This window comes from Pseudopipra pipra, chromosome Z (genome assembly GCF_036250125.1).
Source record: "Pseudopipra pipra isolate bDixPip1 chromosome Z, bDixPip1.hap1, whole genome shotgun sequence".
NCBI classification, from domain to species: Eukaryota; Metazoa; Chordata; class Aves; order Passeriformes; family Pipridae; genus Pseudopipra; species Pseudopipra pipra.
In genome coordinates, this window is record NC_087581.1 from 13,159,982 (window position 1) to 13,185,293 (window position 25,312).

A 25,312-nucleotide genomic window follows, 5' to 3' on the forward strand; every position below is an offset into this window, starting at 1 on the left:
GTCAATGCTAGACCACCTTTTCTTATTTTTTCAATTACCAATACTTTATCGCATCACACTTTCAACCAGGTAGTAGATTAAGTCACAAATCTCTTACAGGGACATGCCTCTTTCATGCATTATAATAAAACTTCACATTGACCACTGAAGGATAAAAGGCATATTAAAATGCCCTTTTTTCATTTGAAGAATTTTTTTTTTCTAAACTAGTCATAGTAGGTAGAAGACTAAAAGTCTAGTAATGAGCCAAATCATTTGATGCTTTTGAAACACTTCTATCCACTTAAGGGCTACTATAACTGAATACCCAGTAGTGTTCATCAACTGACACTAGTGAGCTGAACTCTTCTCCCCCTACTCAAGAAATCAATGAGAAACCTTTCAAAGAGCATAACACAAAATATATAACTCTGGGTTTTGTGTACAAGTACTTGATCTGCTACAGAAAACATTGGGAAGAGGTTGAATCCTGCTTAATCATTCTTTCCCTGTTACTTTAGAAATATTCTGAGAATATCATCTAAGGTAACTGAATGCTAGCAGTATCCCTGCAAATCTCTGGCTCAGTCATGGAACAGACTATGCCTGTTTCATGCTGTACATTTAAACTGAACAGCAACTTTAAAGTAAAACTTTAAAAAGGTCATATTTGTTCTTCTATTCCACCTTTAAAAAGAGCTTTTCAGCACAGTTATCTATTTTTCCTCTTGCAAATGAATGAAATGGGTCACCAAGGCAAGTCTTGAGGATACTCCAGAGTTTCCATTGGTAACACTGAAAATTCTCAAATTTTCACTGATATTGCCTCATGGAAATGGTCTGAGATAAACTCAGAGAGCAGATCACTGAATTCAAAATATTAAAAGGTAAAACTAAGGGAGCTCTACCTTTTCATTCTCTCCAGGTCGTACACTTTATCTCTCCAGCAAACAAGCAAATTCTCCATGCTATCACTGGCCAGGAGCTTGAGAGTAGCTCTAATAGCCAAGCCTAAGAAAGTCCTGATTTTGAAGCGCTTGCTCTCCAGTGATTAATGGGTGTCTGGGCTCCCTGCCCAGTCTGTGGAGAGAGATGGACACTTCAGATGGTGCTGCTAAGAGACATAAAGGGGAATGCAGATCTGCTGACAGCTAGTCGATGGGAAATGTCAGGACTGCCCTTTCCCTTTGTCATGAAACAGTCATTCCGCAAAGCCCACATACACCCACACTGCCTCTCTACTAGGACGAGTGCTCCCACCATGAGGGCAGACCCACCCGCTCCATTAGGCACTCAGTCTGGCACAAAAAATCACATCAGGTCAGGTAGGGCAGTATGCCAGTGCCAATTTTGTCCTATGCCAACCCTGACTGAAGCCCTTCAGACCAAGGAAGGAAGGGATTATCTTCTTCAAGACAGCAGTGGATGACATAGTGGACTTCCTTGGGTCTGTTTCCTTTACTAAAATAAGGCACTGCTATTATAGGGGGAATTTCGTAACAAGGAATAAACTTGCTGAGTGGAATGACTTCACATTCTCTGTAGCTTTCATCTGGGATGGCTTGCAAAAATACTTATTTAACTCAGCAAATATGTCAAGTTTAGAAAATCAGTTTTCTCTCTTTTGTTTCCAACTGTAAGAAAAGAAACTGAAGCATAAGTCTTGACATGCTTATTTGTTCTAGACTAAATAAAAACTGTCACTAAAATATCTAGTGTTTTGCATCTTCAGCCACAGACCTGAGGGATACAGAGCTATTAATCCACTAGCAGGCTCTGACTGTCCAGAGCCACTGCCTGTGAGAACAGAGAACAGGCTTTATGTGTTCCCAAGACACTCACCTGACATAAAGGAAGAGGTATGGGACCGAAAAGATATTGGAGGACAAACTTCTTGGGGCATATTTTTCAGAGTGAAAAAACAGCTGGAGGTCTCTCAAGTACCTCTGTAGCTCAATTTAAAAATAAATTACAGCTCAATAATCTTTATCCATGTAAAATAGCAAGAAAGTGAAAACACTGAAAAATATTTAACAGATTTGTACCTCTGTATTCCAAAATCAGATCTGCAAGCATAAATCATTCAGTGAAAAGAACAATGTCAGGCCCCAAAATACATCACTTGCAGAATCTCCCTACTCTGCTAGCCTGCTGGAATACTACTCAAGCAAAATGTTAAATACATGCAAAAGGAGAGGGAGAATGGTGCAAATATTGCATTCCCAAATATAGTGATCACAACAGCCTAGTTCAGCTGCCATCTAATGCTGCCTGACAGGGTCTGTATGTATCTGACCCTACTGAAGTCCCCTAGGTGACTAGAAACCTGCTTCTACACCTGTCCCAAACTGCCCTAAGCAATCCAGAAACAAAAGAGTAATGAACATTCAAGAATTAGAACAATGCAATTGACCATGCTTCATGAGCAGCAAGAATATTCCTTTGTAACTTATTGATTATTCAATTATTACATGATAATAATATTACTGGAAACATGGAGATGCCTGTCAAAACTGGAGTTCCAAAACATAAGCACAGATTAAAAGATGGTGGCTGTTAAGGGAAACAGAAGGGAAAAAAACCCAAACCTACGGCTAGTTGAAGGTTACTAGCCTTCAGAAAATATCAATCATTGTTACTTTAGTGTCCTAAACAGCCCAAACAGCCATTATATAATAAATATTATTTCTGTAAAAATCTGCCATTTTTTCATCACAAAAAAATAAAAATATAGTCAAACAAAAATATTTACACATAAATTTAATAAAAACACTATTTAGCAGAATAACTAGAAGTTACACAGAATATACTTTTGCTCTTAGAAATTCAGAGAGATATTTTCTTCTGAGGTGCCACCAGTCTTGTTTCTTTTTCATCACACTGATTCTGCTGAGTATTTGCAATGACAAGAACACAGTCAGAAGAGAAACAAATGGAATTTTCAGCTTCTAGCCACAAACTGGATGTCAGAGTAGTGGAAGCAATTCAAAAGGTTTGTGATACCACCAGTGATATTCTAATATCACTTGCAGAATTTTCACATAGCTTAAACTAAAAGATGGTAGTCACAGAAAAAATATGGCAGACGAGTTTTTTTGATACTGGTTTTCTAGACAGCAGCAACTAACAAAAAAGACCAGTTATAAAGAAAAAGGTAATTTATGGGCATGAGATTGTTTGCCATCTCTTGCCAGACTTTTCTTTTCTTTTCCTGTCCTCTCTTCTTCTCTAGGCATAGCATGCATAATGGTTAACATAGTATTACATTTTTTGAATATATTTAACACTGGAATATGGACCTAAAAATACGCTACTGCTCTGAAAAACATTACTGTCAAAAGAACGAAAAAGATAAATTAAGGGAAAAGGAAACTCCTCAAAAACGTATAATAACCCTGAAATTCAAGCTTTAAGTATCTCGATCTATACTTCCTTCATGATTCAGCAAAAAGTTAGAGTTTTTTTAATTGGTGGGGAATTATTTCGCACTACTCAAATGAAAATCCACCACTGCGCTAAATTTTCTAATTCTAAATGAGCTGATAATCACTACTTCTAAAGAGCATTATGATATCCATCATATCAGGAAAAAAAAAAAGAAAACAAAAAACCCCAAACATTTAGAGAAAATGGAAAGAAAACCATGGCACCATGGTCACGACTCATAAGTGACTATAAGATTCAAAACTGTTTAAATGAGGAGAGAAACAAAGTTCCGTACTCAGATAATTCACAAAGAACTAAAAACTTCAAAATTTATATGCTTCCTTTTGCATTTCAGTGCTGAATTCACAAACCAAACATTGAACTGACTATGTTTCTTTCATTGTCTGTTTGAAACTATGATAAAGAAAATTATTCACTACATGAGGCTGAGAATTCAAACAAAAATTTTATCTCTATAACAAATAATGCCATAGTGTACTGCCAAGATTTTCAATTATTAGCTCCAACTACGTTGCTCAACACAGACACATGTAGTTTTAAAATTACAATGTAGTGAAAGAATTCCTGTCTTCAGCTGCTTTTCAGAACATGGTCACTTTTACACAAAGTATCCACAGACACATAGAAAGGTTTCACAAAGGCAAAATCTAGAATTGTCACAATTCCTTTCTCATCCTACAGAGCACTAGCAATTAGCTTAGGACAGACAGCTTGGGAATTGTATCACAAGAACAGCACCCAGCATAGCTGCTGTCAAATGCCACCACTTCTAAACACTCTGTTAAGGTTAAGAAAAAAAACAACTATTAAAAAAGGTACCTCAACCTCAAATATAAAATTACTTAACTGTTAAACGAAAGTTGACAGGAACTAGTGATTTAATCAATTATGTTAGCAAACAGGGAAACAGTATCTGTAAAAATCTTGATGTTGATCAATCTTATTTTCACTAGGTTCCATGGGGGTAACAGTGCAAAGGTAAAATGAAAAGAAAGCAAGCATGTAAAGTTCTATTGGAATTTATTTGGTAATTATCTTTAAAATTAGATATATCTTCCTGCATTTACTTCAATGAAAAAGGTTACAGTGTTGATATTACTTCTATTCATACACATTTTTGACATTTCATTTCTAATGCCTTTCAGTTACTTTGCCAATTAAGAATGCCTCAAAAAATAGTGATATTTCTTTTAAACTATTTTTAGAAGATCAATAAACATACATATACTTGTGATATGCAAACATTAACAGGAACATAAAAAGAAATCCAAGTTGGGCTAAGCTGTGTAGTAAGTTACCAAAATTGACACATACGAAAAAGGAAAAAGAGAAAGCCACATTTATGGGTAGAGGTTGGTTTTGCCTTAGGCAAAATAAATAAATGATAGGAAAAAGAATGTTTATATGACTGACACTGAAGGAAAAACAGTGTTTTGCTTAATTCACCAGAAAGTCTCTGCAAGAAAAATGTAAGTTACTTGTCTGAGTTCAGTATTTTAAAACCTCTTAGTGATCAAAACAATAGAGCAGTTCTAGAAGTTACCCCTTGCCTTTGAATTTTTTCCATTTTTTTCCATTTCCTTGTTAAAACATATCTGACATTACATTTCCCCAGATGGAAAACAATTCTCATGTGGGATGCCCAGCTATTTTTGAGACAGATGAAGACATAATTTATGTCTTTGGCTGAGGGAAAAATCGATCATTCTGATGACAACTACTACATGGTTTTCAATAATGTGCTTTGGAAATCCCATGGGAAGGTACTCTTGAAAAGAGATTCATTTTAAATTATGCACAGCAATATTTGTTCTCCAGGTTCAAGTTCTGGTCAGAAATCTTGTATGCCACCATCTTAAGAGTATGAAGAAGCATCAGCTCAACAGTGAAACTTACAGCTTTCAGTTGAGACAAAAGATTGTCTGTTTATCATGAGTCATTGAATAATGCCAGTCATTTTAATTAATCTGGACAGATAAAAATTGTACATAGGACCGTTTTCTTTGGTTTCTAGTGAGAGGTGCAGAGAAGGTTAAGAACCTTCACACTTGAAAACGTAGTCACATCAATATGTATATGCACATTTTTCTGAACTGCAATTGTTCTCTCATGTTTTGTTTTTATGTTGTTGATTTTTTTTTCTTTTTGTTTGTTTGTGTGGTTTGGTTGGTTTTTTGCTTGGTGTTTGGGGGGTTTTTTTGATAGTCACATCTTTCCTCTCTTATACAGGCAGTTCAGTCATACAAGGCTTATGGTCCAAGATTATAGCAGTTATATCATAATTAGCCTTCAGGCATTTTCATTTTATTTACAGATGGTTTCTCCCATGCATATACAGGGCTCTACTCACAGGTTCTCACCTAGGAGCACCCACCTGGATTCAAAGCAGGATCTCCAATACTGCCTACCCTTGTGTCACACAAACCCAAGACTGAAATGACACCAAATACACTACATGGCAGTAGTTTCTGCCAGGTCAGTAACAAGTTGCAACATTTACTGGAAAGAAAGGCAGTGGAACTACAAGACACCATACTCGGGTAAGCAGATGTGTAGTCAAGCTCATTTCTGTTGGTTCTGAAAGCATAGAGGACGGGGGAAAAAAAAGACAAGTTTTAAAAAGATAGTAAGAAACAAAGAAAATACTGTGAGCCTAGACATACGGAAAGGCTGAGGCAAAGCACTTGCCTAGGTTAAGAAAGGTGAAAATGGTGAGAAACAGAGCATGTTCCCAGTGCAGTTATCATGAAGAGAGATTAGCAATTCTACCACAGCCTTCATTCTTGCTTGGAAGCAAGGAGCTCTGAAAATCTGTGAATTAGGTTGTATCCCTGTTCTTTCCAGGTCACAACTATATTTAAATCATACATTACATATGTGGGATAATATCACCATTATTTGGCATAAACTCCATGAGATTCAGGTTAGAAATAAGTCATTAAATATAACATGCAACTGTTAAAGCCATTTTTACACTGCCATCTCAGTTCCTCAACTCCCTCTAAACAGGTTTATACAGTTGCATCTTACTTCCTAAAGTGGTTAATTCAGACCATTTCATCCTTATAAAGCAGACCCGTCTTCCTAATCAACTATTAAAACACTATTCCATTGTCCTCAGTGGGAGCCATAATAGAAACCTACTTAGACAAGCAGTGTCCCAGGTATTTTACTGTTAGAAGGTTGTCAAACTAGATCAAAATCAGAACATGATCCTCAGCCTATGGACATGCAGTGAACTCTGTGTCATTTCAGTCCTGATCTTATCCAATAAAATGCCCAGATGAGCTAAGGCACATGACATGACACTGGGAAAATAAATAAATAAAGGCAACAGTGCACATATGGTCTACCCAGCACAGCCCAGCGAAAGTTCTCCTTTTCTACCTCTCAGATCTTTCTGAGATAACTGAGAAAATGCTCTCCCACAAAATCCCACAAAATTTCACAGGCACAGTGCTCTCCACATAAGAGAACTGAGAGAATACAGCGGTTTGGGGATTTTTTATTTAAAAAGATCTTCACTGCAACTGAAAATTTTCTCCTCAAAACTAGAACATGGAATATTATCAACATGAGATCTAGTGAATTATCTTTCCACCGTTTAATAAATGATTACTTAATTTAAAAACTGAAATGCCCCTTTTGGACAAATGGTAGCAAAACATTAAAATTGTTCATATCCACCTTCTATGTATGCACTTTTCTAATTTATTTTTCCTGTATAATTTGTTCCTCAGCTTTTAATTAGTAATGATGCACTGGAAGGACATCTTGTTGCTTTCTTTAATAGACATATCAATAAATACCGTATTTATAATTATTACAGTGGATTATAAGTCCCCCCATTTCAACAGATAACTGGGCATCTTTTGCCAGGTAGACTAGCAACTCAGCTTCGAATTTGTGTTTTAAAAATTTACTTTAAAAATAGGTCTTTTTAAGACAGAATAAAATGGCCATAACATATTCTTAACAATTTCTGGCCTATCAGCTACATAAAGAGAATAACAAAACCAATGAAAATCTGTGTGCAAATCTAAAGTGTTTATTCAACTGATTTCTTTACTTGCAAAGATCTGTAGGTATTATGAAAACAAAGGAAGCAAGAATTTTACAAGGCATGAGTGACAAGATGAGAATATCTTTTAGTTCAATTACTACTGTTGAGTAATTTAGAAGTTAAACTGTCATTCTGTACCGGTCAGTATTAATGCAATAGTGTACTATTGTATTAATTAATCTACTTGAATAGACTGTGTTTACCCTGCAAAGAACAAACGTATTATTGTCATTCTTACAAAATCTGTAAATTTTTTAAATTTGTAAAAATACATTGGAAAAGAACTGAGAAACCCCATGCACGTGTTCCCCTTCAGTCTTGTCACTGCAGGAACCAAAGGGAGCTTGCACTGCATGCACTCACAGTGTGAAGGACTCTGCATTATCACAGTGTCCGAATGGTGAACCATGATGCAGACCCCGGGCTGCCGAAACAGCTCTTTGGCCGTCATCACCTTCCCTGACGGCTCTTCAGCTTCCAGGAGGGAGCAGGATGACGCAATGAGCAGCCAGCAGCTCTGCCTTGCAAGAGGACTGAATATTCCTGACCTTCCCCCTTGCCTGACAAGGTATGTCCCCATCAGGCCATTACCCTGTGAAAGCCAAGTGGGCTTTCTGCTTGTGTTAAAAGCTTAGGATGAAAGAATAAGGCTTTATTTTGCAAATGTGTAGCCAGGAGTAAAGTGTGCAAGCTCTAACAAGTGCAAAACAGAGCAATATTGCCAAAACAGCTTAAAAATAGTGAACAAATTAGACTTAAAAAAAAGTATTCTAAAAAATTTGTGTTAAGATTCAGCATCAAAGACAAGTTGACACAGTTCTGATCATTTTCAAAACTGACTGGCATTTTCTAGAAATATTACTGTAAGGGTGAACCCACCTTCCTGGGACTACAGCCAAATCTCCCATGAATATGTCCATTCACCATAGAAGCCAGGCAAGCACTTATATAAAGAAGAAAACATCATCCAGCTTTTGAGTTCAGGAAAAGTTGTCTCAGGCTATGTTCTACATTTCCATGGTTTATCTCCCAGGGAAAGCACCATCACCACACCATTACACTTCTGGGGAAGGCACACAAGAAAGGCAGTTTGCACAGTCTTAAAAAGGGGGTAAAAAGACAAATCCTTACACTCATAACACTTCCTATTTACTGTCCAGGGCAATGGATTATTCTTTCTGTGAAAGTGACTATGCCTAGACCATAAAGTAGGAAATTAAGAAGCAGAATATTCAATGTCTTGCTTGCATTTCAGTAACTGCCTTCTATACAAATGTGCTGTTCTTTTTCAACAGTTACTATTCTATTATTATTATTCTATTATTCTAATAATGCATTTTAACCATCTCTATCAGTTATGTGTATTTTCCTACTGTTGTACAGAATTTAAAAGAGTGAAAAATATAAGCTTGAGTTTTTGTCAGCAATGTTTCATGGATGTTTCATTTACCTGCAATGATACATACTTTTCTTAAAAAAAATTTTCTTTTAAATATATTAAAAAGTACAGCACAAGTGAATATCATTTACCCATCTAATGTTAAAACATGCATTATTTCATATAAACAAAAACGTTTACATGAAATAAAATCCATTACAATTTCCCATTTGGAACACTATCAATTTTGTAAAGACTGTATGAGGTTTTTGTCTACCAGAACACAAACAATAGACTTTTAAGTTACACGACAGAGAATAAAACAGCACTGTGGCTCACGTACCTGTATGAGACTGGTTTTTGCTCTTATGATAATGCTTCTGTTCACATGTTCACTTATATTGTGTAACACTTTATTTTAGAATTTAGGTATCTTACCTTCTTTTTTAGAATAAGAATAATATTTATAAGGTAACTTCAGTTCTACCCATATACACAAATTATATTTAGCAAACTGGAACTACATTATCAAGACAGAATATCAAGAGACAATATCTCAACAGCCTCAACACTCTAAAAGAAATTGCCTTTACATTTTCTAATTTAACAGGAAAAAGAAAAGGATAGTAGTTCAGGTTCTGGCTCTATAGAGTCACAGTCTACAGGTGAAATACCTCACTGTCATAGAGACAGACTATCCATTAGCCAACATCCCAATCGAGTTAGGGAGGAATACCAACACTGCAATCTTACCGAGGAACAAACTGACAGCCAGCACAACTCCCAGGCACAAAGGGAACACATTCCCTGTGTGAAACTGCACTGAGCAGCCTTCTGCTCTCACAAAGCTAGAAGGCTCCTCTACAGCTATGCTGAGCAAGGAGCACTCCTAGATTTTTTAATTCAAACTGCAAGCAAACAGTGTAGGGTTTTGTTTTTCACCCTGTAGATTACACGAGAGGTGGAGCTGGTCAGCACATGTCAAGCACACATGACCACATCTAGTCAGCATGATGGTAGGGAAGACTGCAGAACAGAGAGGAACCCCCAGGCAAACCCCGCCGGCATTTGAGATACAGACCAGCAGTAAATGGAGGTCAGCTGTGTAATACATACACATGTAAGTATATGCACACTAAGCAATGAAATGAACAATTCTCCGCTGCTTGCATATTTACCTAGTCCTGATAGGGAACACTTCTTGGGGGGGGGGAAAAGGGGTCAAACAACTTGGGCTTTTGATATTTCTCCTCAATGCACACAATGTGACCCCAACCACCGTCTTTATGTGGGAGGACACAAATCCACTAATTTATACATCAGGCATTTTTCAAGCATGACTTTCCAACAGAAATAGGTATTTTCTCCTACTTCCATCTTCTAAATGATAAGAAGGCAGATGACATCAATACAGAGGCTTTGCTGCAGAACTCACAGACTTTGTGCCAGTAAAAAAGGTGGACTTTCCTACATCTTCTTTCCCCTAGAGTTACTTAACAACTATCCTTCCCTCATCCCTTATGAGACAGACAACTCATATTTGGTTAATGTATCTCTAAAAGGCAATAAAAAAGTGTCCTACTTTAAGCTAATTTAATTCAAAATTGCCACTCAACTTCTACTGGTGTGCTTATTTGCAGTACTTGACTAATTGACACAACTTTATAGGGCTTAGAAAATATATTTTAAACTATCTCCCTGGAGAAGAGGAATTAAAATTAAATGAAAAGAAAGCAAAAATATGATGTCAATTCCCGTTTCCACAAGACTACTCATTTAAGAAGTTAAACTGTGTAACACCATCATTGACAAGAAAACCCCATGTCTTGTAGACCCAGCCCTGTTAAAATAAAATAAAATTAAATTAATCCAATCAGTAAAGGTGGTGTTTTCATCCAACACCACAAAGTACCCACCTAACTCATCCTCCCTCCCTTCCCACACAATTCCCCAGTCAGTAATCAAGAGGAGAGATAAAAAACCTTGAATTCTTAAGGCTGTAAGGGAAAGGAAAAGTGTTTGATTTTCTTATAGGGAACAAAAGCCATCTGTAGACCTACCACAGAAACACCAGGATACTGAAGTAGAAGTTTTCTTCTGTTGTCTGGATAACACAAGTGTCCTTTTACAGTAATTTTATTTAGGAAACAATAATGATTCAACATCATAGAGATACCTAATACATGTACTGGCAAAAAACAGAACAAGGAGAGGACACCTAGTGGTAGTCTGTGATGCTCAGGGTCGGTAGCATGGAAGCAACATATGAAATTTTTAATGCTGATTTTGCAAAGCTCTTACACACTTAATTTTTAAGCACTTTAGTAAGACTTAGCATTTCTGCAAGCTTGTATTTATGAGCTTTTGCGAATCAGCATCACTCTGATTATCAGAAATAAAATAGCAAAACCAAAATATGTCAGTGTGATATGCTCAGAAACATGTTTAATTAAGCACCAGTGCTTTAGCAACAGCTAGAGTGAATATCGACACTTATGTAGGTTTATGAGACTCAAAAAGGTTTGGCAAATTGAAAACCAGATTTCAATACAAGTTAAACAAAATAAGGACATGGCTCCAATTTACAATTTTTTGCATATTTTACTATATGATTTTTTGCAAAATATAACCTTTATTGCCCATGTTGCAATAAGCATTAATTCACTTTAAAAATTCTTCTAATTCTACATAATCAAATATCTGAGAACAAGAAAGACTTAGAGCACATTTTTAGAAGAACCAATTCTATTTACCCATACATCTTCTAAGTCTTGTCCTGTGATCAGAATATCTGTAAGCAGAACTACTGAAGTCTAAGTTTTAAGCAGCTTTTGGAAAATATTTTTATTTTAAATAATCAGTAAATTAATAGCATTGACAAATGTAAAGTAAAGTGGCATATCATTTGACATGTAATGATGTATTTATTTGTAATTGTTTATATCTTTAATTTTTAATTGTTCATTGATCTATGAGCATATTTAGCTAAGAATAACTTACTAGTTGCATGTAAACCTATGTTAAACATTCAAGCAGTTTAGTCAGTCTCATAAAACTTAAAGTAAATAACAATTAGGTCCTGTACCTCCTGTTCAGTATTTTTAGGAACCTAAGTTAAAAAAAAAATCAAAAGCAAACCCTCGTCACAAATTACTGCAAAAGTATAATTTCTGTAATCATCAATTTAAATATTTTTTTTCTTGCATGTTATTACATATAATTTAGCTTAAGTAAGTATGTGATCTATATGTCAACACCTAAGTTCAAAGGACTGGAATATTAGACATTGTAGCTCAAAAGCAGTTTTAGGAAAGTGTGCATTTGCAAATTCAGTAAATTATTTCCTGCCAAGATATCTCCTGTCCCTTTCTTAAAGTTTTGCTTCCTATTTCCACTGAGGCATTCATTTGGATAAGCAATTAACATCACACTGATATGAATATATCAATCAGATTTCATATATATTGCACCACAGGCTACAGCTGTTCCATCATAACACTTAATGCAGAGAAAGCTTCTGCAATGCATACATTATTTACCTCAATATTACTCTATGTGGCTGTTAGCAGCTTGATCTTGATTTAATTGATTTAAATGATGTGGAAATAAATAAAGGAACAATGTTTCACCAGTGTCATACAAAAATCTTTTAAATTTTTAACTACTGATCCTAAAGTTCAGAATATTGACCTTGAAGCTGAAGTCTTACTGATACCTAAAGGAAAAGCTCAAACAATGTCAACGTCCCTTTTCTCTTTGAGGATATAGAAATACCTCAGTGCGATAGCTGCCTTATGGTACAATTTGATTCGTTCATCAATCAGTTTTCCATGAGGTATCCTCTTGGCATGTTATGAAGAATGAGTTTGCTGACTGTCCTCTGAATATTTTAGACATAATGTTCACTATTTTTGATCCAAATACATATATTTCAGATTTATCTGCACCACCCCTAAGCGAAAACTATTAAATCCTTTTAACCACATGCAAACAGGCTCCAGTTCTGTGTCATAAAAATTAGTTAACAGTTGCTCCTTGTTGTCCATGTCCAAACACGCACATATAGAGAACATGAATATCAGAAGCAAAGTCTCACTGACTACCCCTACAGGATCATCCATCCATTGTTTCCCAGTTCCACAAAGGTCATCCTTACCCAGCTTTTTTGTTTGTTTGTTTGAAAATATTATTATAACACACATTTTCTCCAAAGCCATATATGACAATCCATGACCTCCTTCATTTCTGATCTCTGTAAAATGCTAAACAAAAATAAAAACAGACCAAAAAATACCCTTTTTTTTTTTGCACACATTTCATTTATCAGAGCCTGATTCAGACTACATATTTATATCTGTTCCTGCATATGAGAATCTTTTGCAAAAGCACCCAACAACCTTCTCGCTGCTCTACTGCATGCTCAAAAAAACCCCAACCGAACAAAACAACTTTCCTGAGGACATATTTCACAAATTTTACTAATGGAATCAAAGGTGAAGTTGCAACCAAGCAGCATTAGCTAAAGATTAAATGGACCAAACACCAACTATTGCTGGTTTGGACCACATCCACTGGTCACTTCTAGTCCCACTTAGTGGCCTATTCAACTATTTTTATTTAGAATACCTGATTTCTCTTTGACAATATACAGAAGGGAGGAAAAAAGGAATTCATTTCTCTGCCTAGTAGGCATTTATAGTGGCAAGCTCATAATTTGAGCTGCCAGAAAATAATGTCATTGAATGCATTTCAGAAGGTTGTCTCTTTGTAAAGCACAGAGGAGACAAAAGCACAGCTTTATGGTAGAACTGCAAAATATGCTTAATCATTTGCCTTAGTTAAACAGCACAAAACTATAGTGCTCTATTTCTGTGCAAAAAAACTATTACACTGCTTTACAGAGAGGCAAAAAGAAGTAGAATTTACAAAATAAAAATTAATTATCTATTTCAGAGGTTATTTTAAGAAACAACTATAAATTTATTTATATAGACTTTTGATACTTAGGATCATCCAGCATCATATCACTTTAAAACATAATCTGACTTTATTTGTGAGATGGAGCTGCATTTAGGTTTCTGTTAAGCCAGAAAGTGCATACAATACTGGAGATCAGCAGCAGAAAAAGCACCAGAAATGGTACCAAATCTTCCCTCAATATTAATTTAATTAAATAAATCTCGATCAAATTTATTTATGGAAATCAATTTTAATTGATTCCATGAAAATGCTCTGCAAAATAATTCTCATTATGTTTACTTCAAGAAAGGTTTAGAAAACAGCAGTGTTTTTTCCTATGGTTTTAACACTTCTGTTTAAAACATTATGATATTTAGAATTACAGAAATGAGGACAGGCAAGTAACAAAATGACTGAATCGTGGTGGTATGTGCCAAAGCATTAGATACTTCCTAGCCATGAGTATGCCAAATTAGGGAATGCCATAATTTCCTGGAAAAGGCAGCATGCCAAACTGGCAGGCAGCATAACATCATATCTGGAAACAGTGGAGTTGGCAGTTCAGAAGGCAATGACTCAAAATTTGGACTACCCATTTTTCATAAAGAAGGCCAGTATTTGATATATTCAGACTACATACAGCCTTCAAACAAGAAGAATTCTAGGAAATCTACTCAATAGTAGATTGATAGTAGATTGATAATTGAAATTATTTCAATTTCTCCTACAATAGAAAAATATGAACATGTATTTTAAATTCTCTTGACTACAAGAGTATTAACTTAGTAAGTTTAAGTGCTAGTCACAAAAATCCAATGAAGATTTAGGTGTTTGTTGAAATTCCCAGTATTCTTACTAGGAGTTCATCCATGCTAATTGTGTTGATGGTCCCAAACATATTTTGGCCTCTGTGATTAGCAGGGAGATGATGGTTAATCTAAGCCATTTTTTTCCAAAAAGGCCTTTTCACTAGCATCTGTTTGTAATTACACCAACTGGTAAGTAAAAACTCTATTACGTTCTTGTTCTTGTGTACCTCTTCAGAGAGATCTGACTAGTGTTCTGTAGAAATAAGTTCTTAGTGAATGATGTTAGAACCATAAATCTTACCTCTTCCCACTGGTGTATGTATCTAATCAGTCTTGAAAGGCGCAATAAACGTAACAGGCTGAGGATTTTTGTAAATCTCACAATACGAAGTGCTCTTGCTGTCTTGTAAACCTCTGAATCCATTCCTTTTTCTACAATGAGAAAGATATAATCCACTGGTATTGATGAGATGAAGTCAACCACAAACCAGCTTTTTAAGTAATTCATCTTAATGATTTTAGGGTCCAGTATGATTTCAGAGCTGTCTTCATTTACAGTCCCAGTTCTAAAATTCATGATCAAGTCCAATAGAAAAACAGTGTCTGATGCCACATTGAAAATAATCCATGGTGTTGTTGTTTGTTCCGTGAAGAATGTGATTCCCACAGGTATAATGACAAGGTTTCCAACCATCATTATGAGCATGATTAAGTCCCAGTAAAACCTAAAAAAAAGGGAAGAAACAGAATGCTTGATGTAATGTGGTAAAACACATCTGTAAAAATGGTCTCTATCGTGCCATCAACTTCACCTCCAGATTTTGTTAATGCTAAGAAAGTTCTCATTGTTTTAACCTGTTCAATATGCCAGTAAAGACAGTCAGTAAAGACAAAGTAACATATTTCATTAGGTGCCTTCCTTCTTAAGAATATGCATCTAGAATAAAAAAAGTACTATGGCTTATGACTCCATGGCATATCACACGCTGAGAGGTGTGTATGTGTGACACTCAGCAGACTTATGCATACTCCTGTCAAAACCTCTTTGTGATGTTATATGGACAAAACTGATGTCTTATGCCAATCAGAAGCCCTTTAGCAATGAAATAGTTTTTTTAAGATTTCTGTCCAAATGGAAAGCCAAATATCTAATAGATAATATATTAAATGTTAGTACCTCTTTGCAAATATACTTATACCATTACAGTGCTGGAATAAAATTACAGGAAGAGAAAAAATAGAAACAATAATTAGATAACATCAAAACATTCATCCACTTTTTCAACCTTAATTGAACTTCCATGCATTTTTACAACCTCATAGTCTACCTTCTCTCAGAGCTAGCTTAGAAGTTTTAGCAAGAACAGTTGCAATTTGCATAGCATAAAATGTATACTGCATTTCACTATTTTGTTCCAGAACTATCTAAAGGCTCCCCTTTAACTCTGTTAGAATGCTGCTAATCACACTTGTTATAGATGGTAGAAAGCCAGACTCATAACTTTAAAATTTATTATAGAAACAGTGAGTAAACCCACTTCTTACACAGATTATCTATCCTGATGGAAGATTTCCAAGAGATGGTAGTATATACCTGATTTTAAGCAAGTTATGATAAATCCTAAATGTTAAATTGTCAAAGAAAGTTATTCAATAAAAGAACTGGAACTGGACTTGAGAAAGCCTAAACCCAATGCATAACCTCTTGTGGTGCCTGAGAACACGATCTGGTCGACTAAAATTGATCTGAAGAGGTACAGAAACAAACCAACAACAGTTGCCTCATTAGACTTTCTAGAAGAATAGAGGCAGCAATGGCTCCACGACTATCTCTGCTCTGTCCTTACATTGCAACAGCACCTGGTGCAATGGACACGTGACGGACACACTACCAGCACATCACTTCAAGACTGACTTCCACGCCACTTCTATCATACTAACACCAGCCTCCTGACATGCAACAAGGTTCATCTTGGTAAAGATTCATGGCAATCAACAATAATGATAGTTTAGTTGGCCATTAAATTTCAGAATCGCGAGCCTAGTTTTTGACAGACTTGCACAGAGCATATGTGTTACATTAGATTTCAGAATTGCTTCTTGTATTCACCAAATGATCACAGAACCATAGAATGGTTTGGATTGGAAGGGACCTTAAAGATCACCATATTCCTCTCCCCCAGCCATGCACAGGGACATCTTCCACTAGACCAGGTTTTGCTCAGAGCTCCATCTGGCCTGCCTTGAACACCTCTAGGGATGGGGCAACCACAGCTTCACTGGGCAATCTGTTCCAGTGCCTCACCACCCTCACAGCAAAGAGCTTCCTCCTAATACCTAATCTAAACCTACTGTCTTCTAGTTTGAATCCATTCCTCCTCGTCCTACCCCTATTCACTTGCATAAAAAATCCCTCTCAGTCTTTCTTGTAAGCTCCCTTCAGGTACTGGAAGGCCACAATTTTAGGTCATGCTGAAGCTAGGCTGAATAATCCCAAAGATCCAGGTTTATAAATTCCCTTTTTTCCATGTTAATCTGTGCAAATGCTTCTGAGTTTACAAATTGCTGATCTGAGAATATCAATAATTAAATGTAACAGTAATTAAATGCTAAAGGAAGAGTAACATAGGATTGAAAATGGCACGAGAATTCCCAGTTTTAAAACTGTTCATTCCAAGAGAAACCTAGAGAGATTAGGCTTAACTAGCATTTGAGAGAAGTGCTTGGCAAAGTACCTCTAACTGGTACTCAGAAACTGCATGAAATAGACTTTAAAAATAATTCCCTGTGTACCACAATGTGATTTGTGTCTTACACATTCTCAGTTTTGCAATAAATATGAATACTAAGTGCTAAAAATGTTCAGTTTTATTGAGGCTATATGTATTTTTGTTTAGCATATGATGGTATTCACCATATCTGGCTAAAAATTCCCAATTTCTTTTATCTTTTTAAATTCATGTAACAACCTTCCCACTGTGCTAGATTCCTTTTCAGTAATCTGGAATTACCATACACAAGGAACCTCTAAATTCTTATATCTACTATGATTGACAGGTAGTTACCACAAATACTTTTACAATGCTATCAACCAAACTATTTCACAAGATGTGTCCTTGGAGAAAGAATCTTGAAAATGGGTGGAAAACAAATAGGAAATAATCACAAGAGGTGTCCTGGTATCTGTGGCTGTCTCTGATGCAAAGCACTGCTAATTTCAGACTGACCTGTACCTTTCATCAGCACCAGGAGCAGTTACATAACAAAGGCCAACCAAAGCTGCACAGGGACCAGCCACCCAGCCAACGAAAGAGATAATGCAGAACCAGGTGTTTTTAACCTACGGTAATCCGCGGTTTAAAGGATCATCTTGTACTGTGATTATGCAAAACACACATGAGTTCCTGATGTTGAATGTCAGCAAAAGTGGTAGCATTAGGGCTAAAATAATACTGAATGTTAAGGACTAAGAGATTGTACCACTTCTGTATTTTGATTCTATACCACAATATGGCGTAAGCTGATTAGTTAGTAGGAAAAATCCGTATAATTTTTCATTTAGCAAAGCATCAGACATTTTCTTTTAGAAAAATGTTTCCAAGTGGCAAGAAGTTGGCCATGTTATATTTCTTTTTCAGGTGAGAAAACTAGATGCAAACCCCTGTATTACCCTTCTTTGACCTGTGCAGAGAAAGTAATACAATGCGTTCCTTGCCTGCAGTTCAGAACATTCTATTATTCACATAACAAAGAGCAAGCTCTAAAGCTTCACAAGATAGTGCAAGGAGCTGCTGTTGAGACACAGAGATAGCCATTTGTTTCAAACTACTTTTAGCATTATTTATTTATTTTTGCTACCTCCCCCTAAAGAATGAGGGTTATGTATCTACAACTTACAGTCTCAAAGTTCCAGATTTATATAAGGTATTGGAAAATGTTGATGAAGAGCAAGAAAGAGGTAGCCTTATTACAAAAAAAAATTCAAGAATGAGGATAAAAAAATGAGAGTCTGGGGGTAATAAGATCTTTCAAAGCTCAAAATGAGAAGCAAATACTGATTATGGCTCAGCTGAAGCTAACTCCGTGGATCTACAACTAGATGACATAAATAGAAGGTGCAGAGGTCAGCATTGCACTCCACTGAACTATTCCTCAAACTTTTAAATGCTCCAAAATGGCTCAGAGGTATAACACCTCCAAATAAAAAACAGTCTTCAAGTATTAAAGTACAGAAACAAATTTTAAAGCACATTTTTTTCAAAGCTTTAGAAAATTATTTTATACAGAAATATTTAAAAAATCACATTAGTTATTACTTTAGAATTCTCAAATAAAACTAGCTGGATTCATAGCCATCTTTCATTGATCTTTTCACTCATAATTTATTTACTATATTTTCAAAATATACGGTAATAACAGTGTTTATTCTGCTCTTGAACACAATGCTGAAGCATTGGTACTTTAGTCACTGACACAGGTTGTTCTGGATAGGATGAACAACCTATTCAAAATAAGTGTCTATCTAAGCAGCAATAAATAATTATTTAGTAATAATTAATCATGGTTTGTATTAAGCTTAATAATGTAAGGCACTATGAATTCTAACAGGCATTTTATTTTCCACTTTATATATCCAACCCAGAGAAAATTGAATCTTAAGGAAGGAAATTTCATCCATACAAACAAATTCAAATTTGCTTTCTTCATTATTTCCCATTGCTGCCCATCAACAGCAAAGTCTCAATTTCCATGAATCAGTGTTGTTTGAGATATGATTATCTTTATGGTACACACAGACTGAACCAGCAGAAGTTGTCAGTAGTCTCACAAACCACACAGCAGAGTGAATGGCAATTCTAAGGCATGGAGTGCCCTGACTGAGGCTACAGAGCAGTCAGGACTTTTCTTTAGTTTAAGTTTTCTGAGTTTCGAGAAAGACTGTAAAAGTCTAATTTTTTATTAAAAAAGAAGCAAATCATATCACTAAAACTTCATTAAATTCAGTCATAAATACTCATCAGCCACGTTGTAAACTGGAAAATCTTCCAAAAAGGTATTAATTCAGATTGCTTGTAAAATATCTTTGAAGCCAAACCTGATGCATCAGAGAGTAGGTTTTCTGATCTCACATTCACTCTGTACATTCAGAGAATGAAGAACTGTAAAAAAAAATTTACAAGCTTTCCATAGAAAACTTGTTTCCTCTTTAGCTAAATATTTTGATTGACTAGCAGATGCTCAGTGAAATGAGCACTGACTTTTTTTTTCTCACCTTCAAACAGAGCTTTATTTCTTTTGCTTTCATGGATCATTGGTTCACCTAACAGAGAAATCAGTGTCCTATATAGAACAAAACAATCTCAGTAGAAATAATGTTATTTAAAATTTTATTATACTAAGCTGTAACAAACACCGAACTCAGTATTATTATGTAAGAATTTGATTCTCATAGGGCATGACATCTTTATCTGGTTGTGCAACTATATTCTTCTTCTAGTAAGAGGGAGTAAAGCTAGCCGTGCCTGGAAACATCTGCAACATCCGGATTACTACTAGGATGTGTTGGAAAGGTCAGAAGAATGAGTAAAGGACTGTTTTTTTCAGATGATCCAATTCTTTTAATGGTTGCACAGGTGTCCATGCTTGAAACCTTTCTCAAAAATCATCAATAATTATTTTTACAACCTTAAAATTAGGATATCCCCTTCTGACCTGCTATCCATTTTCATTCATAGAATAGAATAGAATCATAGAATCAAACTGGTTGGAAAAGACCTCTGAGATCATCATGATCCAACACCACCGTGGTTACTAGACCATGGCACTAGTGCCACATCCAGTCTCATCTTAAAATCCTACAGGGATGGTGAATCTGCCACCTCCCTGGGAAGCCCATTCCAATGCCTGATTACTCTCTCTGTAAAAAATTTCTTCCTAATATCCAACCTAAACCTCCCCTGGCACAGTTTAAGGCCGTGCCCTCTTGTCTTACTGCTGCTTGCCTGGGAGAAGAGACTGATGCCCACCTGGCTGCAACCTCCTTTCAAAGAGTTGTAGAGAGTGATGAGGTCTCCCCTGAGCCTCCTTATCTCCAGGCTAAACAACCCCAGCTCCCTCAGCCTCTCCTCATAGGACTTGTGCTCGAGTCCCTTTACCAGCCTCATTGCTCTTCTCTGGACCTGCTCCAGCACCTCAATATCCTTCCTGAACTGAGGGGCCCAGAGCTGGACACAGGTGTGGCCTCACCAGTGCTGAATACAGGGCAAGAATCACTTCCTTGGACCTGTTGGCCACACTGTTCCTGATCCAGGCCAGGATGCCATTGGCCTTCTTGGCCACCTGGGCACATTGCTGGCTCATGTTCAGCTTCCTGTCAATCCAAACTCCCAGGTCCCTTTCTGCCTGGTTGCTCTCTAGTCACTCTGTGCCCAGCCTGTAGCACTGAATGGGGTTGTTGTGGCCAAAGTGCAGGACCCGGCACTTGGCCTTGTTGAACCTCATCCTGTCGGAATCAGCTCAACTCTCCAACCTATCCAGGTCCCTCTGCAGAGCCCTCCTGCCTTCCAGCTGATCAACACTCCCCCCCAGTTTGGTGTCATCTGTAATTTTGCTAATGGTATACTTGATCCCCTCATCCAGATCATCAATAAAGATATTAAATAGAACTGGTATATTAAAAACAACACTGATCCCTGGGGACACCACTAGTGACCGGCTGCCAACTGGATGCAGCCCCGTTCCCCACCACTCTCTGGGCCCGGCCCTCCAGCCAGTTCCTAACCCAGCACAGAGTGCCCCTGTCCAAGCCATGGGCTGCAGCTTTTCCAGGAGTATGCTGTGGGAGACAGTGTCAAAGGCTTTGCTGAAGTCCAGGTAGACACATCCACAGCCTTCCCCTCATCCACCAGGTGGGTCACTTGATCATAAAAGGAGATCAGGTTGGTCAGACAGGACCTGCCCTTCCTAAACCCGTGCTGGCTGGGTCTGATCCCTTGTCCATTCCATAGGTGCTGTGTGATTGCACTTAGGATGATCTGCTCCATAACCTTGCCAGGCACTGAGGTCAGGTTGCCCATCTGTTTCTCTTTTACTAATATACACACCTAGAGGAAAACCAGCTTCTTCTGGGAAACAGGCATACAAAGTAAATATTAAATTCATTCTATTTTAGCAAGAACTATGGCATTCAACACCTTCCATGGAGCAAATTGTTTAATGCTTGAAAATCCATTGTGAATTGCTTCAGTGATTTTGGGCCAGCAGCAATTTTTTTATTTTAAAATTTCCAAACTTGAAATTTATTGTACTCTATCTCTGTGATAGTAATACAAATGAATTAAAATGACTAGTAGAATGTCACTTTTTTATGTTGGTCTGTTTTGCAATAGCAAACAGGTTACTTGCAGTTGTATCATCCTTATGTATGGATAAAACTTTCCTCATCTGAATGTACCAAATTTCACAAAGCTTTAAGAAGATAAAACTTTGAGTTTGGCATTTTGTTTTGCTTTTAAAGAATAAACTATTCCCCTGAATTTGTTGATTTGTATGTTTTATGTTCCTCTATTTCCACTCTGACAGCTTTAAGCTTATGCTAACAAAACACAACAAAGGAAACTTTCCAAGGTTTTCATGGCTCACCTCTTTCAATTGCAAAGCACACTCTACAGTAGAGTTCTGACTGTATATCCTACCTGTCAAGTGATGAGGTTGAAAGGCAGAAATATTATTAAGTAGAAGCCTGTGACACTTTCTCAGGTGAAAATTTCATCAATGTTTGCTATTCTTTTTTAATTTAAAACATATCAAGCTTAATGAACACTCATTGACTTAGCTAGGAAACCTGCTGAAGCAGCAGAAAGGCTTTCTCTACCTGCCTGAGTCTGGTCAGTCTGGAATGAGGGAGAGGCTGATGTTCTGAAAACTATGTCTCCCTGGTTAAACTAGGAGCAGTGGTGGACCTGGGAATCTTCCAATTTAATGGTTTCATTCTGATTGAGATTAAAAGCAATTAAAAAAATAACCTAATAATGAAGTTTTCGGACCACCAGAAATATTTTTTGATTTCAGAATAATACTGAAATCTGTTACTTCAAGGTTAGCCATATATACTTAAGAGATCCAATGTATGTCCCTTGCTGTTATTTTAAAAATATTGATGCAATTTCCTACCTCAATAAGAGACTAATAAAATTCAGGAATATTGAGTTGTCTTTTTTATATAGACATAGAACGTATTTAAAATTACAAGCTTCCACAATTTCAAAAAGATTTAATGAGTTTTTTCAGTTTAGTTATAAACACACTTAGTGGTGATTTGCAATTTGTTGCTCAGTTGTGATTTTATGCAGATGATTAGATAAGGCAGATGATAAGATAAATGCATCTCTCAAGGGACCTGATCAGAACGCAGTGAAGCCAAAAAACAGTAATTTACTACTTTCAAAAGGCTTTGGTTATAGAGTTTGGTTAGGTTTAAAGCTTGAGTGCTTCAAATACTAGAAAACCAAATCACACTACTGTCCACGGAAAGGAACTACAAAACTAACTAATTAACTGACACTAAATATATATGTATGAGTAAATTCAACTAATATTTAATCAGTGGATATTTCATAAGAATATATTTGATTCTTGGTATGTATGCAGCAGCTTCCATATCTGAAGTTTTTATAGTATTTTACATGCATTACCAAATTCAGCCTCAGATTTCTGAGCAATAAAGGTACAGAAGTAAAGGTGCACTCACTGCATATAGGAGGGAAGGAAGGAGAGGACAAAGAGAAATTTCTGTAATAGGGCAATATTACTTAACAATGAGACTCCTCATTTTTAGCCTATAATCCCCTACCACAACTGCTTGAATACCTCTGATATTTGCAGTTGCTCTTCTTCCTGAGAAACTTATTAAACTAGTAGAAAGAATTAAAGCCTGACTTCTATTTAACCTTGGGCAAGAACAGTGCACCACTGCCAATGGAGCTCTGATAATACTCTTGCACTCCCTCATCTTTACATAACTCCTTCTTTCTGAGCAACCTGATCTAGAGGGTGCATCCCTGCCCATGGCAAGGGGTTGGAACTAGATGATCTTTAAGGTCCCTTCCAGCGCAAGCCATTCTATGATTCTGTGCTTCTTCAGCCCCATTACTCACTGAAAAAGCAGGATAGTGCCCCAGTCCAGGTAGCTACCAGATACGAAAAAGTGCTGATGGAGAGTCAGGGTTCACAAATATGTTTTCTCAGGGTAAGTGTTGATTTTGTCTTTGGTAGTGTAGCTTTCTCCACTTTGCCTCCTCATTCAAACCACCACAGAAACCACTGCCTCTCAGAATCAGGCAAGATTTTGTGTAGGGACTGTAACTGATTTGTTTCAGTTTCATGTTACCAACCCTTAAACCAACTACGAAGTGCCACATACTGATTATTTAAGTATCAGCAAATTTCTGTAGTGGATCACTGTAAAATAGGCATTCACATTCTCAAACTAGAAATGACCATTTTAAAGGTATGGGAAAAAAACGTTTGAAAGAGACAGATCTAAAAATATTTCAGCTGCAAAATGATTTTGGATCTCATGTTGAAACACTTGCATTAATTAAGAATTTTGTAGTGACAGTAATTTTAAGAGTGCCATTTAGAAACATGACAGTTAGGATGCCTCCATACTAAAAATTCAGAGGCTTAAATTGGAAGAAGCCTTCTGTAATTCTTCTCAACAAAGAATCTTGTGAAAATGAAGGTAATATCCCCTCCCAAAAATTAGAAAGCCAGGCAGTATCATCTAATATTCTCCCTTAATAGATTTTTTTAACCAATTCAGTCTCTCAATTATCAGTATAGTCTTTAAAATTTCTGCTAATGGGAAAAATTCTATTTTCTCTACTTTTCAGAGAAGAAGATGATGGGGAAGACATCATTTGTAGCTATTGATAGACCTCAGACATAGGGTTTGGTGAGGAGACTGGCTGTGACTACCAAATGAGGCGGGACAATTATTTTTTTTGAGATTATTACCTCTGCCAAAAAAAAACCCCAAACCCCAAACGAAACCAAAACAAGGCTAGGACCATCAACTTGAATTTGACATACAAACTACTACCAACAATTTTATTCTGAAAATCAGAGGTAAAATTGGCTTTGTGTGTGTAACTGTACAAAGACACAGGACATTCAGACAAGCAGCTTCAAACTAGAACTTGGGGTACCATTTCGTGAATAAGTGCATTGAAGGCAAGAATGGGCACTATGTTTAAACTGAAAAAAAAAAAAAAGTAGTCTTCAAATTCACAAAGTGAAAAATTAGGGATATGAAAAAGTGTAAAAAATTATAGATAGATATGAAACAAGTTGATGTACTCCTACATTACAAGTGAAAACAAATATACATGACTTAATATTTACACTCATCTTATGTATCTACATGTAGATGTAGAAGATTCCGACCAAGTAATAGCATAAATATATCAATTTTTATTATTATTCCCTTATTTATGGCTGACCTTTGTCTACAGAGCATATGTTTTCTTGAATATAAAAATAAGTACTGAGATTTCAACCCTTTAAAATAAGTGAAAATACTATTTTAAGAACCAGTAAGTTGTTTTATTACAATCCATGAATATCACGTTGCAGTAAACAATTCGCTTCAAATGGTAGTAAATCTAATTTATATAT

General features: G+C 36.4%; 1 protein-coding gene across 1 annotated transcript in view; it reads right to left on the bottom strand.

The window, feature by feature from the left end:
* The window catches only part of HCN1 (hyperpolarization activated cyclic nucleotide gated potassium channel 1), a 199,997-nt gene that overhangs the window by 159,678 nt on the left and 15,007 nt on the right, over positions 1-25,312 (bottom strand). The window contains exon 2 of the mRNA XM_064642837.1: positions 14,937-15,360. Coding sequence (XP_064498907.1) covers positions 14,937-15,360 — 424 coding nt within the window. The remainder of the gene's footprint in view (positions 1-14,936; positions 15,361-25,312) is intronic.